The 16,679-nt window shown below is 39.0% G+C and overlaps 1 protein-coding gene across 1 annotated transcript in view; it reads right to left on the reverse strand.

The window, feature by feature from the left end:
- Positions 1 to 2,776: 2,776 nt before the first annotated feature.
- Positions 2,777 to 16,679, reverse strand: part of Stx17 (syntaxin 17) — a 56,158-nt gene continuing 42,255 nt past the window's right edge. Inside the window, exons 7-8 of the mRNA XM_047524190.1 lie at positions 9,618 to 9,704; positions 2,777 to 8,872 (exon numbers count right to left, since the gene is read on the reverse strand). Coding sequence (XP_047380146.1) covers positions 8,633 to 8,872; positions 9,618 to 9,704 — 327 coding nt within the window. The 3' untranslated portion in view covers positions 2,777 to 8,632. The remainder of the gene's footprint in view (positions 8,873 to 9,617; positions 9,705 to 16,679) is intronic.

Below are 16,679 nucleotides of genomic sequence, written 5' to 3' on the forward strand. Positions count from 1 at the left end.
AGAATGGGTAAAGTAGTGTAATGGACCGACAATCAGGAAAGACAGAATAACTCAATTTTTACTTTTTCTTTGACAAAGAGAGAGAGAGTCTGGTTGGGCAAAAATAAAATGGCATAAAATTGCCAAAATGGGAAGTAGTAAAAGAAAAAAACTCTTGCCACCTTAAATGATTTCAAGGCTGTTAGGCCCACACTTCTGTATCCCCGAGAGCTACTGGAAGTTGCAAATGCTTTCTGTTAGCAATTATTGGGAATTTTTGAGAAACAGTAGAGAATATAAGGTGACAGAAGACTGGAAATGGGCAAATAGCATTCCAGTTTCCAAAATAGTTACAGTTAATGGCTTTAGCTATTTTTCTAAAATAAAAACTCATGAATCAAACTGAAATGTTAATAGCCTGTATTTTGAGGAAAGATTTAAATAGGTGTAATCAATTTTTAAGCCCAATATTAAAGATCCTGCAGACAGTAAGTTGTTTCAGGACTTAAATTGTTTAAATGCTGACTATAATTGACGTATGTATTCATTAAAATAGGTTGGATAGGACCTCTGCTTAGCAATTGTTTTTAGCTGTGTTTGAATTTTTGTATGTATTTCCAAGTAATAAAACTATATTTATAAAATATTTCTATATTTGAGACTTTTTACTAATTCACTGTCATAAATAATATCATATTGTGAATATTTTACTCAGAGTCTAGATGACCAAAGTCACCAGCTTTTCCGGGTTTAAAGTTATTTTCCAGGTCATTTAGTTGTACTTCATTCAGAATAGAAAACTATGAATGCACATGCTGATAACTCAACCCAGCCCAGCATTAAAGTTCCTTCACATTGAAGAAAGGTTGCCCTGCCCTTAGTAGGGTTTGGACTCTTGAAAAGTCAGTTTGCAAATGACTTTAAAATATACTCTCTTACAATCTTGCCTATCAAATTCATCCTTCAGTAGTAAGGCAGTTGCCACTCACTGACCTCACAACCCTTATGTAGTTTAGATAATTCAGAGTTGGAAGTACACATATCCCTTTTCTTTATCACATGTGAATACAAGTTATAAGGAAAACAGAAACCCAATCTTCATATGTTCAGCAACTTGGTACACTAGTCTCAGGAAATTTTTTTTTTTTTTAATTGTAAACAAATGGGATACATGTTTCTCGTACATGGAGTCAAGGCATACCATTTGTGTAATCATAAATTTACATAGGGTAATGTTGTTTGATTCATTGTTATTTTTTCCCTTCCCCCCCACCCCTCCCACCCCTCTTTTCCCTCTATACAGTCCTTCCTTCCTCCATTCTTACCACCCTCCTTATCCCTAACCCTAACGCTAACCCCTCCCACCCCCCATTATATGTCCTCATTCAGGAAATCTTTGATGAAAGAGAAAAATAAGTGAAGGAAAGAATAAAGGACAAAAAATTACTACCATAATGGAATGGATTCTGCAAACTAATCTGCAAACCTCAATTATCTGACGATTTTGTCAGTCCCAAACATGTTTGGGTGAATCCATTGTCACCTGTAATCCTATGTCCTAAACTGACTTTGGGATCTGAAGAATTTTATGTAGAATTAAATATTACACTGTACACCAACCTAAGGATACATAATTGTTAAAATTACATGCAAGTGCTCTCTCGGGCAATACAGAGTCCTGTAGAAATGGTGATCAATTTCTCAAGAACTGCACATTCTAAAGTAGACCCGATCCCCGGTTTAGTCCCTCAGCCTCATGGAAGGACAGAATATAGTTAGTTAACAAAAATGGCATGTGTACTTTATAAAACACCGTTCAGTAAGCATTAATTACTGTTGCCAGGCTAACGATTCAGCTGTTAACAAGAGACTTCCCGTACCATCATGGAGTTGAAAGCTGAGTGAAGGAGCAAAATTGATGGGTAGCAAGGTGATTGTAATAGAATGTTGTAATGCAATGATGTGAGTTAGCCATAAGGAACGTGGAGGTGTGTGCAGTCTTGGGAATCAGGAGCCTTTCTAGAGGAAGTGGTTTCTTGACTAGGAACAAGAAGATTCTTTCCTACCTGCAGCAGGCTCCTCTCCTCCAGGAGAACAGTATTAGCAGAGCTATCAATCTCCTGTTTCTTAGAGCAGTAGTAACATATGCTAAGTATTACTGACCTGTTCTTTCTCCAGACTCTTACAACTCAGATAAAGGTCACATATTTGCATATCTGTGATGTGTCCTGTGTATTTTACATATCAGGATGACCTTGAGGAAGGAAGCTGTATGCCCACAATCTTGGGCCCAGGTAGGATTAGATTAGCTCAGTCCTGGAAGCTTAGTACTTTCCTTGCCCTAACCACCGTCCGGGAAGGAGAGTAAAACATGGCATCCCCTGGCTGTGCACACAGTGGGGAAGGTAGAAGAGGACATCAGCTCTGGCTTCATAACGAACATGGCTTTCTGATGTAAAACACGTAACAGTACATTTCAGAAATTTTGTAGAATTCAAAGGGAAATTCCCTGGTCTGTAGCTTCTAGAATCTGACTTTATCCCTTACATTTTAGGCATTTTGGGGCTGGGGAGATAGCTCAGATGGTATAGTGCTTACCTTGTAGGCACAAGGCCCTGGGTTCGATCCCCAGCACCCAAAAAAAAAACAAAACAAAAAAAAATTTTTTTTAGGCATTTTCCAAAGCTCATTCTGGTACATTTCTATTTTCTGGTTCCTCAAAATTATGGATAATACTTTACAATCACATGCAAAAGTTCCCACTAAGCTTGGGATGTTTTAATTTTGAGCCTAGAAATGATACATACATTTCTTTAAAACAGAACATAGATGCTCCCCCCCCCCTTTTTTTTTTGTAACTCCACACTTAACCTGTCATTGCCCTTATAACTAGGGTGACCATGTAATTTTTCATCCAGATCAGGACATCTTGACAGTGAAGGAGAAGTGGGGAGATCAGTAACACTTTCACTGGGACAACAGATAAGCTGGAATGTATGATTACTCTCCTGCTCCTAACTAGATGTTATATATTTTCATGTTTAGATATCATTCTTCACTAAGATAAAAAAAGAAAAAAGATACACCTTCTACCAGGCATCTGTCATCATACCCCCTTTGCTATAACTAACTCTTTAAAAAGTCATTTTAAAATTATAGTATTTTTCTCAAGTCTCCATTCATTTTAGGTATCTCCATAACACTTGTATTTGGGGTGGGGGATAAGTGAGGACTGAACCTGAGGATACTGTACCACTGAGCTACATCCCCAGCCCTTTCTATTTTATTTTGACACATGGTCTCACTTAAGTGCCTAGGGACACCTCAAATTTGTTATCCCTAGTCTATTTCCATATGACCAGCCTCATCACCGAGCTACATTTAATTCATTGTTTTTCTCGTGTTCTTTGAAGTTTTACGCGTGCAGCTCCTCTTCCGCATGTAGCTCCTCTTCCGCTTGAAGCCCATACCCACTTCAGGCAGCACATTCTTAGGCTATTGCTCGTATGCCCCACATTCCACAGCCTTCCCCTTCGTTTCCAGCAGTTAGTCCCTCCACTCCTTGTGGCCTTGAGTCACTTTGTCCATTCCTCTTTTAGGGTACTTTGCTGGGATTTACTGCTTTAGGTAGCCTAAATGGCGGATCAGGATTAATTCTGTAGGTCTGATATCTTTTGACATATGGCCCTGGCATTCAACACACAACAGGGATTAAGCTGAAAGTTTGTGGTGGATTTTATTGCAATTTCTTTTATTCAGGCACCACTCAGCAACATAATAAATGACCAATTAATTCAGTAAGAATTAGAAGTTGGCAGAAGTTCTCACCATTGGACCTTTACTTGTGCTGACCTTTGCCAACACCAAAAGTTTTAACAATAAAATGGAAAACATCTTTGAGGGGTTTAACTAATGAAATCCAAGTAAACAACTTAGTTATTAATCTTAAGAAAATCTCCAATACTTGAGAATTGTTTGAAAAACATGTACCATTGGATGTCTTTCTCTGGTAAGTGAAGTTTTCCACGGGAGCTGTCCATTCAGGGTTAGAGTAGTCATGCTGCTGAAGAATCCTCAGGCTTCTGCTGTCAGATGCACAGGTGACAAGACTGACATTGTTGTTGAGAGTTAAGAAATTGAGTGTCATTTCCTCTAGGGGAAAGGTTTCTTTCCTTTTTGCCTGATCTGGAATGTTGAAATGGAGCTGAAAGGCCACAGGTCTCAACAGGCAGCTTGATACATGTTAATTAGGGAGGATTTTTTCCCCCAGACCATACCATGGTCGTGATCCTAGCTCTTGTGCAAATTATCTACGTGATTATGGGGAGTCATTTGCCTTGGACACCTTTTTTGTTTTTATTTCAATGTATGTATTCTGTTAATATTGCACCAATGTATTTTTTTTTGTCACAGTAAACTAATTTCTTTGAGGGTAGCAATATAGGTACGGTGTGCATCCTTCACCATTGCTTGTCTACTACACCCAAGAAGCTTATGTATGCAAGGGGGTCAAGTTAACATAAATGTGAGAACCACCTACTAGAAACACAGTTTAAAAAAAAAAAAAAAAAAAAAAACATAAGCACCAAGAGTCACAGCCACCTTCTACTTTGATGAGAACACATCCCATATCACAGGAGAACCTTTATCCTAGGCTTTTCATGCATCCTCCTGAAGGGTCCTCGGGCAGCAAGGAAGGGTGGCTGGGACCCTGAGAAACACCTTTCATTTTTACAGCACGGTAAACCCAAAGCACGGTTTGGTTTCTGTGCTTTCACAGGAGGAAAACAGTGTACGCTAAATATTTATATTACAGATTTCCTCAACCTCTGGTGAGCAGTTATTACCTGCATTTAGACCTTACTCATGTGCAAACAACCTACAGCACTCATGGGTGCAGGCAGCCACAGGGAGGTTTCTGGTCTCCTGGTATTCTCCCTGTTAGCACCAGTTTCAGTATAACCTCAAAGTCCTTGCACTGGCTACTTTGGCCAGTTATCGGCAGTACCAGCACAGCCCCATTCTGGGCATCCTTAGGTAAGCAGCCCCTGTACGGGAAAGTCAAGCCAGGAAGAGAGGCGAGGACCCAAGAACAAGGGCAAATGGCCTATGACTAATAAAAATGAAGATGGCTTCAGAGTCAACTCCAAAAGAAAAGTTTAAAAGTAACTTAAGTAATAATAGCATCACTACAGTAAGTGATGGCTTCCCAAGGGCATCACTTTAAAGCAATGATTTGATTCTGAGTTATATTTGTTTTAGAATTTTATTATAAAATCAAAGAAAAAGCACTTTGAACAATGATTATAACCTATGAGTGTAATTTGTAGGGTGTGTGAATGGTATGGAAGCATTCTTAATTTTATAGCCTGAGGACCAAATTCAGCACCATGTACCTCTGCAACAGCTGCCATTACAGACTTTGAGGCTTCTGGACACTTGATGGGAATCAGAAGGCTAAGGACAAAGGTGCCAATAAATGGCACAGCAATTCCAAGTTTGTATTACAGAATACATGGGCATCTGGGTGAGGCAGAATAGGTGACCAGTTTTGTTGAGAGGCAGCATATCGAAGTTTCTGTAGCTCACCAGTCACATTTACATCCTGGCTTCACCCTTTGTGGCTGAATAACCCTCTCCAAAGTATTTCATTCCTCCAAGGCTCAGTTGTCCCCCCTATAAAATGCCTAGTTAAGTCTGCCTGGCAAAGAGTTTACTGAATACTCTTTTCTGAAGAGTATTACTCTTTTTCCAAAAGGGTGTTATCAAACCAAGGATCACAATCCATTTGTAGATTATGAAGTAGTATAGTGGGTTGCAACTGGCATATTTTAAAAATAATGATCCAAATGCCTTGTGCATAATAGCAAATAATGTTTCATCATGTCTAGGCTGTTTTGATACAAATGCATTTTTTACTGTGGGTTACAGCCAAAAAGTTTCAATCTCTGCTCTACAGAGAAATGTTCAGGTTATGTGCTGCCTTTATTCCAATGAGCCCCTACCAATTTTCAGATCTTAATCAAAGCATTCCTAACTTGTTACAATAAATAATAAATCATAGAGAAGATAAATTTTCTGACACTATACAGCATTAAATTCAATTTTAAGATTGGTATCTGTGTCACTGACTTATTTATAAATACTTTATATCATTTATAGTTAATTTCTATAAAAAGTTGACTATTGTGTTCTATTATGGGAAAATGAGATAGAATTTCTAAATAATCTTAATAAAGCTTTTAAAAAATGACTACCTTGACAAAGCACGAAGACAGAGTGATATTCCAATCCTGATGAGCGGTGAAAGTTAGAGGCTTATCTGAGTACAATGGGGTCCCACACTAGCTCAGTAAAAATGAAAAATTCCAAAATAAAACGCGAGTTACAAATACAGGCCTCCTCTCTTCTTTAGGTCCTTTAGAGTCCCTGACCCTGCCCCTAAGATGGAGTGTGGGAAGCATGGGCAATCTGGGGATGACAGAGTAGAGTACTATGCAGTGATGAAGAAGGGAGGAATTCTGGAAATTATAGAATCGAATAACACCACTGAATCTTGATATAACTCTATCTACATTTATCATTTTAGCCGACTAGCTGTACTGGCCCTATTAGAAATCACCCCTGCAACTGAGTTTTAAAAGCTTGTTTTAGTGTTGGGTGTCGTGGCTCATGCCTGTAATTCCAGCTCCTGGGGAGGCTGAGGCAGAAGGATTACAAGTTTGAGGCCAGCCTCAGCAACTTAGCAAGACCCTGTCTCAAAATAAAAATTAAAAAAGGCTGGGGATGTAACTTAGTGGTTAAGCACACCTGGGTTCAATCCCCAGTACCAAAAAATAAATTAATTAAAAAGCTTTTTAAAAATATTTGGGTGAGCACTGATCCTGTTCAAATTTGAATAGGTTATGTTAAAGGGGTAGCAAGAACCAGAGAATAGAAAAAAGGTGGAGTTTAAAACAACCTTACACGTATCCAATATCAGATACTGGATCATAATCTGACAATTATGTAAAATATTTCTTTCTTTCTTGGTATTATTTTAAAGATACAGGTAAACAGAAAACAACATTTGATGCTTCATTAATGATAATCATGAATGGTGCTTTGTCTCACTGGAATTTATTGCTGAAATTCAAAAAGTATGGAAGAGAAAGATCCCTAGCTAGACACAGAAGTGAAAGGTAAACTCAACAAGAGAAAAGCTAAGTGATAATCATTCAAGCCCCTGATGAACCTGGACTCCTGGGCAGAGACTGCCTACACCTTTTGGGGTGCAGGTGCCCATTGTGTCCTCAGAAAAGAGTAAAGAGCAAGGCAGAAAAGCAGTTCCTTCCTATTTCAAACGAGTTCACAGTAGAGAGTGAGGCTGCCTGCAATTTTAAATTCTTCTTTTCTAGATTTAAAACCTCTATGCTGTTGGAGATAGATGTGGGGTTGGGCTGGACCAGGCTTGCTGTCAATGTGTTGGCATTAGCACCACAAGTCCTTCACTGGGTCTGAGGCTTGGCACTGGGCTGTCATCATCTAGAATGTGAACAAAGGTCAGCCTGAGCACCATTCTTGGGAAGAAACAGCAGCTGTGGAAAGTGAAGGAACGCACAGACAACGCAAAGTCAGGAAAAGGGGTGTGCTAGCCACCAAGGTAGAGAGTGTCCTCCAATGGCCACCTGGAAAAAGGATGAGTCAGAACCCTCTGTGTGGCGGCTACCTCAGCCCCTTGGAATCAGAAGGTGCCCCAGGATACGGTCTTGCTCTTTTCCCCTCTGCTCATTTTTAGGCCAAACTCTAACCATGTTGGAAATACTTAGAAATTTCTTTTTCTTTTTTTAAAATTTAAGAGATTATAGGAAAGGGTGGATAAAAACAGGAAATGATAGAAAAAGGCAGATTATGAAAAAAGCCTTCACTAATCATGGGCGGAATTCACCCCACAAACCAAAGAGCTTTCCAAAATTATGAGGAAGGGACAGCAAAGGGCTCTAGACTTTGAGGCATTACAGAAGGATGACAGAGTGAGTGTGGTGGCTGGCTAAGTCTCCTGCCAACTGAGACTCAAGGCAGAATTCAGAAAAGCAGCAGTCACAAATTAAGATGTCTTAGAGAAGTTGGGCTGCTCTTTCCATTTCCTTATACTACTAATTTCCTTCACCAGAAAATATATTTGGATCAAACTGCAATTTTGTTCACCAAATGGGCTCCATTATGTAGCTCACCTTTGCCCCTTGTGAGGCCCTGATTTCCCTAACTGATAAAAAGGCTTCTGATAAAAAGGCTCCTGAACTCCCATTCTTTCCCTAGATATCAGGCCTAAATAATCTACAAGTACACTTAACCTTAGGGTCTGCAGTTCATTTCTACACATCTTAAGTTCTTTTCGGAGTTACAGATTCAGTTTTCACATTTCTAGGCAGAAAATCTGCACCTTGACCGTCTTTAAACTTGACCCCACAGACATTACACACTCAGCCAGGCTCCCCGATTTCTACATCAACAACACCCAGCAAACAAAATACATCACTTAACACGCTTCAATTCCACTTGGGCATCTAGAGCCACTGCCTTGATACGTGATGTTCCAAAAGCTGTGTGTCCACAGCAGCAAGGTGCTTGTTAGGATAGATACATTGGTGCCAATAATACTGAAATTTGGTTTTTAGCTGCACTTTTTGTCAGTTTGGCTGGGAAGATCCGGACAGCTGGAAGTGAGCTTCTCCATCATTTTCTGTTTTCTTCTTTGTATCAATTTTCCACCTGTGAAGCCCAACACCCCACCACCAAGTGCAGCTGCAATTCCTGCCACTTTGAAGCCTGCAAGGAGGCCAATCGGACCCCCCACCACTCCGCCGATGAGTGCACCTGCCACAGGCAGAGCTGCCAGCTTGTATTTTGCAGCCTGTAAAAAAAAAAAAAAAAAAAAAAAAAAAAAATTCAATTTAGAAATTGAGTTGAGAATATCTGCCTGTGGTGATGTGCATTTTCCTCTCATTACTCCTGGCAATGCCTCTTTAACTCTTGGTCCATAATTAACCTTAGAGATTGTACTTGTTGAGGGAGAAAAAATGTATTCCACAGGTAGGTACTACAATTGCTGCAGATCTCAGGACTCAGAGAAATGGGCTACAACGAGTGGACTGCTACAAATCAATTTTACTTGTAAAACAATCAATCCACTAACTAGCTGGTTTATTTAAATAGTTTCTGCCACAGATTCCATAACCATTTTTTTTTCTGCACAGAGATTATTCCATATTATGAACCTGGTGTTCAAATCCACATCATATGGAAAATGGATGGTCCCAATCCATGCATGTGGTCACATCCTTACACTTTGATTCTTGGCCCTGCCCCTCCTCGCCCTGGACCTCTGCAGACATTCATTCCCTCATGACACCAAATGCTTTATACTCAGGCTACAGTTTATTCTTTCTTTGAAAAGAGAAAAAATGTCTCCTAATAGAACGAAGCTTCGAGTAGAATATTACAACCATTGATTTCTTGCACTACCTATGTGTCATTTCTTCCTTATTTCCTTAATTGCTGGTTCCCTCAACACTGAAGAGAGCAGATCAATTGGGTTAATACTAGAGATTCCTGGGAGCCAGAGTACCATTGATTTGTCAGCAGGAGCAGAATCTTACCTTCCCCAAGTTTTTGGTTCCCTCTTCAACATTCACAGCAGCACTGTTGACATGGTCTGCAATGCTGTCAATCTTCTCCTGCTGCGACTAGATGCAAAGGAATTATGAGTGAGCGCTCCTGCTGGGGAGCGGTGGGACGCCAACACACACTATTTTAATTCCTGTAATCAGGGCCCCGGGTCCTGCAGCCTTGCAGTCTTAATAGCGGTTCATTAATAGCATCTGATAAACCATGTCGAAAGCACAAATCCACTTTCATGAAAAAAAAGAGGGGGACTTAATTATTAGGTAATAAAAGGGTGGCACCTTCATAGCAAAAAGCATCTCACACTGAAATTCATCCAAACATACAAACATATTATTGTTCAAATGAATCCACTTTTCAGGAGGAAAAAAATACAAATAAGCATTTACATGTTATGTTGGGTTTGATGGGGGAAAAAAACAAAATCAAAAGAAAACCCCTCCCCAACCTATCTTCTTTGACGATTCTGTTTAGCAGGCAAATTCACCTTAGGAATAAAATGTCGTTGGTCCAATAAATATGAAAAGTGTTATGTTTTAGGAATAAGGCTATAATATGGCTTGATCTACAACGAAACCTTTCCACTTGTGATAATTCAGTAGGGAGCAGTGAATGAACTTACTGTCCTGGGTTTTACACCTGTATGCTAGACTTAATACATTAAAAAATCATGACAAGTTAAACTATCTCAGATCGAATATATTAATAAAATATATTAAATAGCAACACCTGTGCTGATGTAGGTGCAACTGTGGCTCTGGACCCCGGGGGCAGGAATCCTGGGGCGAGGGGTATTTTCCTCTATGAAGTGTGAAACCCCACGACAGTGCTTCTGACAAGAAGTCACTGAACCTCCACTCTAACACTTCCAGTGACAAGAACACGTTCTTTGCAGGAACACATGCTCATTTTAAAATCAACTTTATTCAAATTTACATAGAATGATGTGCACTCATTTTAATGGTGCAGTATGATGAATTTTGACAAATGATAAACCCATGAAACCACCATCACAATTAGCATAGAGATTCTTTTGGTTTTATTTTTGTAATTCGCAGGAAAAAAGAGAATTCGTCTTTGATTCCAGATAAATGCCTTCTACAATAAATATGAAATAATTCAGAGTGAATCCTGAAGTATTTGATTGCCCTTATATAACTGACCTGCTCATTTATACTAAGGGAGACATAAATAGCACTCTCCTAATTCCAATCAACATTTCACTTGAGAACAAACAACACAGCTCATTTTCCCCATGGTTGTCTCCTAGTAGCATTATTGATACTCGTTCCCTTCCCGGTTTGTACCTTTTCACTGGACCTTTTGTGGTATCCCTTCCTTCTGGGATTCTCCACCACTATCTTGACACCACAGTACAATCCCTTAAAAAGTCCTTTTTCAGTTTTCTTTGTCTCAGAGACAAGTACAACAAAGGTTCTTAAACTTAAGTGTGCCACAGAATCACCAGTGGGGCTTCTTTAAACACAGATTGCTTGGCCCCACACCAGGAGGCCTGGGGTAGAACCTGAGAATCTGCGTTTCAAGTAAGTTCCCGGATGACACTCATGCTGCCGATTTGCAAAACTTTAAAACTCACTAGTACATATGATAACAATAAGGGCATAACCTCTGGTCAGAAATTCTGTGTTCGGATTCTCGATATACACTTTTGGACAAATTTTTCAGGCTCTCTCTGTCAGTATTCCCAGCTATCAAATGAGGATAATGCTATTTATACATCACGGAGTTGAAAGGAGAATGAGATGTCTTCAAAGCATGAGGAAAACAACAGAAAAATTCATCCTGACTTTCCTAAGTGTTAACTCTCATTTTCCTATCAAAAAATATATCGAACTTTTCCCTATGATGCTTGAAAATTCTAGGGCAAACATTAGATCTCTTAGCATTCACTTGTTGGCTTTTTATTTTTCTCAGACTGTAAAACTTTTAAAGTCAGCTTTCTTTTTCTGATCCATAGAAGCAAGAGTGCCAGCACCAATATCCAACCTGCCCGCATTTCTGATGCCCTAGGATTGTTTCTGCTTGGGACACCCCCAACACTCCCCACTGTTGCCTGAAAGAATCTATGCTAGCAGATAAATCACAGGGGTAAAATTCTGTCATCAACCTTTGTATCCTGATGAGTTGAGGGTAGAGGAAAAATAGTCCATGTTCTTCCTTTCCCTCAACCCCCAATAATTTTTGGCTAGAGGGAGGAGCCACCAGGATTATTGCCATTTCCATCTCCAGGTGTGAGCTCAAGGCTTCAGGAAAATACCTTTTAATACTCCTTCCTAAAAAGTTTGAATATTGGGCTGGGGAGATAGCTCAGTCGGTAGAGTGCTTGCCTCGCAAACACAAAGCCCTGGGTTCAATCCCCAGCACCACAAAAAAAAAAAAAAAAAAAAAAAAGTTTGAATATTGCAAACTTATGACTTTTTAAGTTAAAGTGAAATTTTAAATATCAATTTAATATTTTTAAATGAAAATCCTTTGGAATAAATGGAGAAAAGACTAGAAGAAAAAAATCAATCCTAGGATTACTGATTATTTGAATTATAACACCCTCTACCACTGTAATCCCCAGCACTTGTGAGACCTGTCTTGCCCTGGACTTGCCCACATCTGCAGGTCCTATTCACTGGCCCCAGAAGATTGCGTAAATTTTGGGGAGGGGAGGTTAAGGCAGAGAGTAGAAAGTCTGTGGATCTACCTTGCTTTTCTCCTTACCTTACTTGGTTTGAATCCTCAAACTGCCCATATCTTCAAATTCTGCTTCATGAATAAGAACTCAATGACACCCACAATGATTAGAGTCAGGCAACAAAATGTTATCAGAGTTGTCAGTCACTATCAGCAGGAGGCCCAACTAGACTCCAATCAGAGCTGTATCTGGCCAACACTTCTCCACTATGTCTGTGGCTCTTTATGCTGGGCCAAACCGGACATACACAACCTACCCCAGCCTAGGAAGCCAAGCTCCTGCAACAGCAGAAGCTCAGCTCCTTCTCATTCTATCTGCCAACCGCCCTCTTAGCTTCTGATGTGCTTATGTTGGTCTTCATCTGCTTAGGCCTCCACATCTGACAAACTTCAAACCCCTGCCTGGTATTTTGTTCTTTGGCACTTAAAAGTGTTCTCAGCATTCCTATAACAATGAGCTAAGCCATTTATGAGGGACACTGCAGTGCTTCTCAAATTAGAGTAGTGTATAGATTCCTTTGTAAAGGGGAAAAAAAAAAAAAAAAAAAAACTCAAAACTCAGAGAATATGTCCATGGATTTCATTTTAAGGAACACTGACTTTCATTTCCCACTGGCCTGAAAATAACTGAATCTTGATGAGTTCTAGGGGCCACTAAGATTCTGAAGCAAATGTGATTTATCAAATTAATACTTATTATAAAGAAAAATGCAATTTGGGCATATGAATTAAACCAACAAGGAATTATTTTTTCCTTTAATGCTTATTATGGGCACTTGTAAGCCCAACATTATCTATAGTAATAATAATAGTAATAATAGTAATACATTCAACAAATTCATACCCAAATCCATTTACATCAATAATAATGCTCTTCCTTGGAGAGTTAGTTGTGTAATTTTATTAGTGTGCTTGGAAAACTATTAGTTTCTTTAAGAAGATAATGCCAAAACTCCAGGTATTTTCCTTTATTCCTAAGTTCCATACTTACTCATGTGCAATCAATCATATATACAGAGAAGCTCAGAAACACACATAAAAACACTATGATATACAGGCAGAGCACAAAATTATATTGGCCTAGAATAGGCAATAAGCAGAGTAGAGAAGTAGGACACTGACATCTGGGGATTCTGAAGTGGAAAAGGGACTGAAGGAACTCAGTACTAAAATGTCAATGGTGGTACAAAAGTAGAATTTATGGATGAGGCCAAAGGGATCCAAGGACAAATGCAGAAAGGCAGATGGGGTCAGGGGAAAGGAAGAGGATGGGAAGTAATAGACATTATCTCATTTGGTCCTCCCACTGGTTTTATAAAGTCAATTGTTGCCCAATAATATCCCAAAGATCGTACAGGTAGGTAATAAATGGAGAAATCTGATCTAATCCACGTTTTTGTGTATCCAGAGTAAAAGTGGATTTCAAAAGCCATAGGGAATAAGGTAAAAGGTAAAAGTCAAAATAGGATCAGCAGCAAGGATGACATGCTATCAAACTACTGGCCTGGAGTTCTTTAAATTCTCCTTGAATTTACTAGGGCTGGTTACAAGAAAAGGGCAGTAAAGCTGAAGACAACTGAAGCAGGATGCCTAGTAGACATTAATTTGTTAACATCAACAGGACCATGCTTTGATCTCTCTCCTTGGCTTTATAGGCCCGTTTTGTTGTGGTCAAGTACCTAAAATGTAAATTTATCATTTTAACTATTGCAAGGTATACAATTTAGTGGCATTGAGTATATTCACAATATCATACAACCATTACCACCATTCTGTAGGTTCTTTTTATACTAGTCTCTATTCTTCATTGAGTTAACCATAGTACTACATACACAGAAAGTGTTCCTTAAGTGCATGATTAATTTGCATAGATACTATCGTGTCCATGTGACGATAACAAGAGGATGTGGTCACTCTGGTTATGTTCCCAGGTCATTCTATACCTAAATGGAGCTTCTGTGAGTCCTTGGCCATGTGGTCATGAGAACTCAGTCACTCTGGGAATAATAATCAGGGGTTCTCCTTTGAGCTTCTGCCAAACAGCATTCTGCTCATGTCCTGTACACATTATTATAAATAGGACATTTGTGTAGAGCTATGGTTATAGCCAGAGTCTTCCTGCATGAGTCTTCCCTGGGCTGGGGTTAAGAGCTACTTATGTAACATAATCAAACATAACTGTTTAACATAACTGTTAAATGGCTAAAAGCTTTCATTTTTCTTTCATGTGCTTACCCCATTGGAAAGGAAAAGTATTTGTCTGGAGTGAGAAGAACTCTGTACATGTTTTGTTTGTTTTAAATCAACTTTATTGAGGTATAATTTACATACATTAAAACACATATTTTAAATGTACAGGCTGATGACTTTTGGCAAATGTGTAAATTTTACAAACTGCATTAGATTCAGAGATTATTAGTTACAATAATGGAATAAATTTTGATTCTAAGCAACACATATTTTGGGATTCCCTGCTGTAAGCAAATATACTATTAGATTATATAGATACCTAATCCAGAGACTTCCAGCATTTTGCTTCTTCTGACTTAGACGCATCAGAAATAATTCAAATGATTTACTGCATTTAATTTGTCATTACATTTCAAGAAAATATCCACAAACTAGAATATAAGCAGAATAAGGGGTGAGTACTAGAAAGTCTAAAAATCATATTGCAGAAGGAAGACAAAAGAATAAGTTCTTAAGAAGTGAAAATATGGTAAGGAGGGGTAGGGAGAGGAAAGTAATACAGGTCTTAAGACCTTGAAAATCTTTTTTATGGAAAAAAAGTCAAATGTGCTTGGTAGGTGGCTCTGGAGGGCAAAAGTACCAAAGAGTCTTTATCACAGAGCATAGCTTACACATGGAAGACCTTCTGACTTCACGCCTCCACATGGCATGGTAGAAACATCAAGGATGCCTGCACTGTAATTATGCAACAAGGAGCTAAAAGACCCTTTGAGAAGTTGGGACAAGAGTAGTGGTGTTGGATTAGTTGGCCTCTTAATTTCCTTCCATTCTAATTCTAGGCACTTTAAACTTAAAGGCAGATCTAAGAGAAACCATACCTAGGAGAAGTACAACCCCCAAATAATGATCTCATCAAGAATTTAAAACTAAACCTACACAGAAGGATAAGCAGAAACAGGCTAGTACCTTTGTGAATATGCATATATAACACACCTACTCATCTATACTGACTTCCCATAATTCCTGGGAAGGAAAAATAAGAATAGTTTAGAAATATAATGATAGAAAACCTATTATTCTCACCAAAACTACCTTGTAATAGTACAGTATCACTGGGGCCTGATTATACAGAATAATGGCATAATATTTCTTATCTTTGACTCCATCTTCCTCCATTTTCTGCTAAGTCTACCCTAAAAATACCTCCTAGTATTGCTGCCACTGCTCCAGGTAAAACTCCTACAACTGCTTCTTAACTAGTCATCCCACCATGACCTCTTTCTCTTTTTTCTTTTTCCACTTGTTCTTCTTAGATATACATGACAGTGGAGTATTTTCTGACATTATACATACCCGGAGTGTTACGTATTCTAATGAGGATTCCATTCTTGCTGTTGTACATGATGTGGTACACTATCACTGGTGGTATATTCACGTATGAACATAGGAAAGTTATGCCTGATTCTTTCTTCCACCATTCTTTACCCAGTTAATAGTAGACTTTCTAAAGCAGACTGGATTACAAATTTAACCTGCTCAAAAATCTACAGTGACTCTGTAGTGCCTATAAAGTAAAACTCGAACTCTTTGGTATGGCGTATAGTTCTATCGCAAGCTGGCCCCCACTCTCCTCGCCTGCCCATTGTACCTTACGCTTTGGTTTGTCATGCTTCGCACTCTCAGACAGGCCATGCACTTCTCTACACCTTGTCTCTGTACAGCTGTTTGAAAGGGGCTCCCTTACACCGCCCCCCTTGATTGTCTCCTCATTTCTCAAGGCTCATACAAATGCTATCTGCCTTGGTGAAGCTACCCTTCATGCTTCTACCTTACAAACGGGTTTCTCTCCCTTGGAATTCAATGCTGTTTCTTGGAACAGGTGATACTTCCCTTCATATCTCATTTTTTTATTGTTTAAAAGTTCAGTTTTGGGGGTTCAAGTCTATCTCCACCCACTGCAGAATCCCCAAAAGCAAATAATGGGTTTCATTTATTTCTATATTCAACCTGTCAGATTCCCCAGTACTGAGTATCCAACACAGTGCCTTTACACTACATTATTAAATTGAACTGAAATTTGAGGTTCCATACCAGTCTTAAAAATTATAATTTCTATTAAAATTCTAATCAGAAGCACAGTGAAT

Source organism: Sciurus carolinensis, chromosome 14, assembly GCF_902686445.1.
Source record: "Sciurus carolinensis chromosome 14, mSciCar1.2, whole genome shotgun sequence".
Lineage (NCBI taxonomy): Eukaryota > Metazoa > Chordata > Mammalia > Rodentia > Sciuridae > Sciurus > Sciurus carolinensis.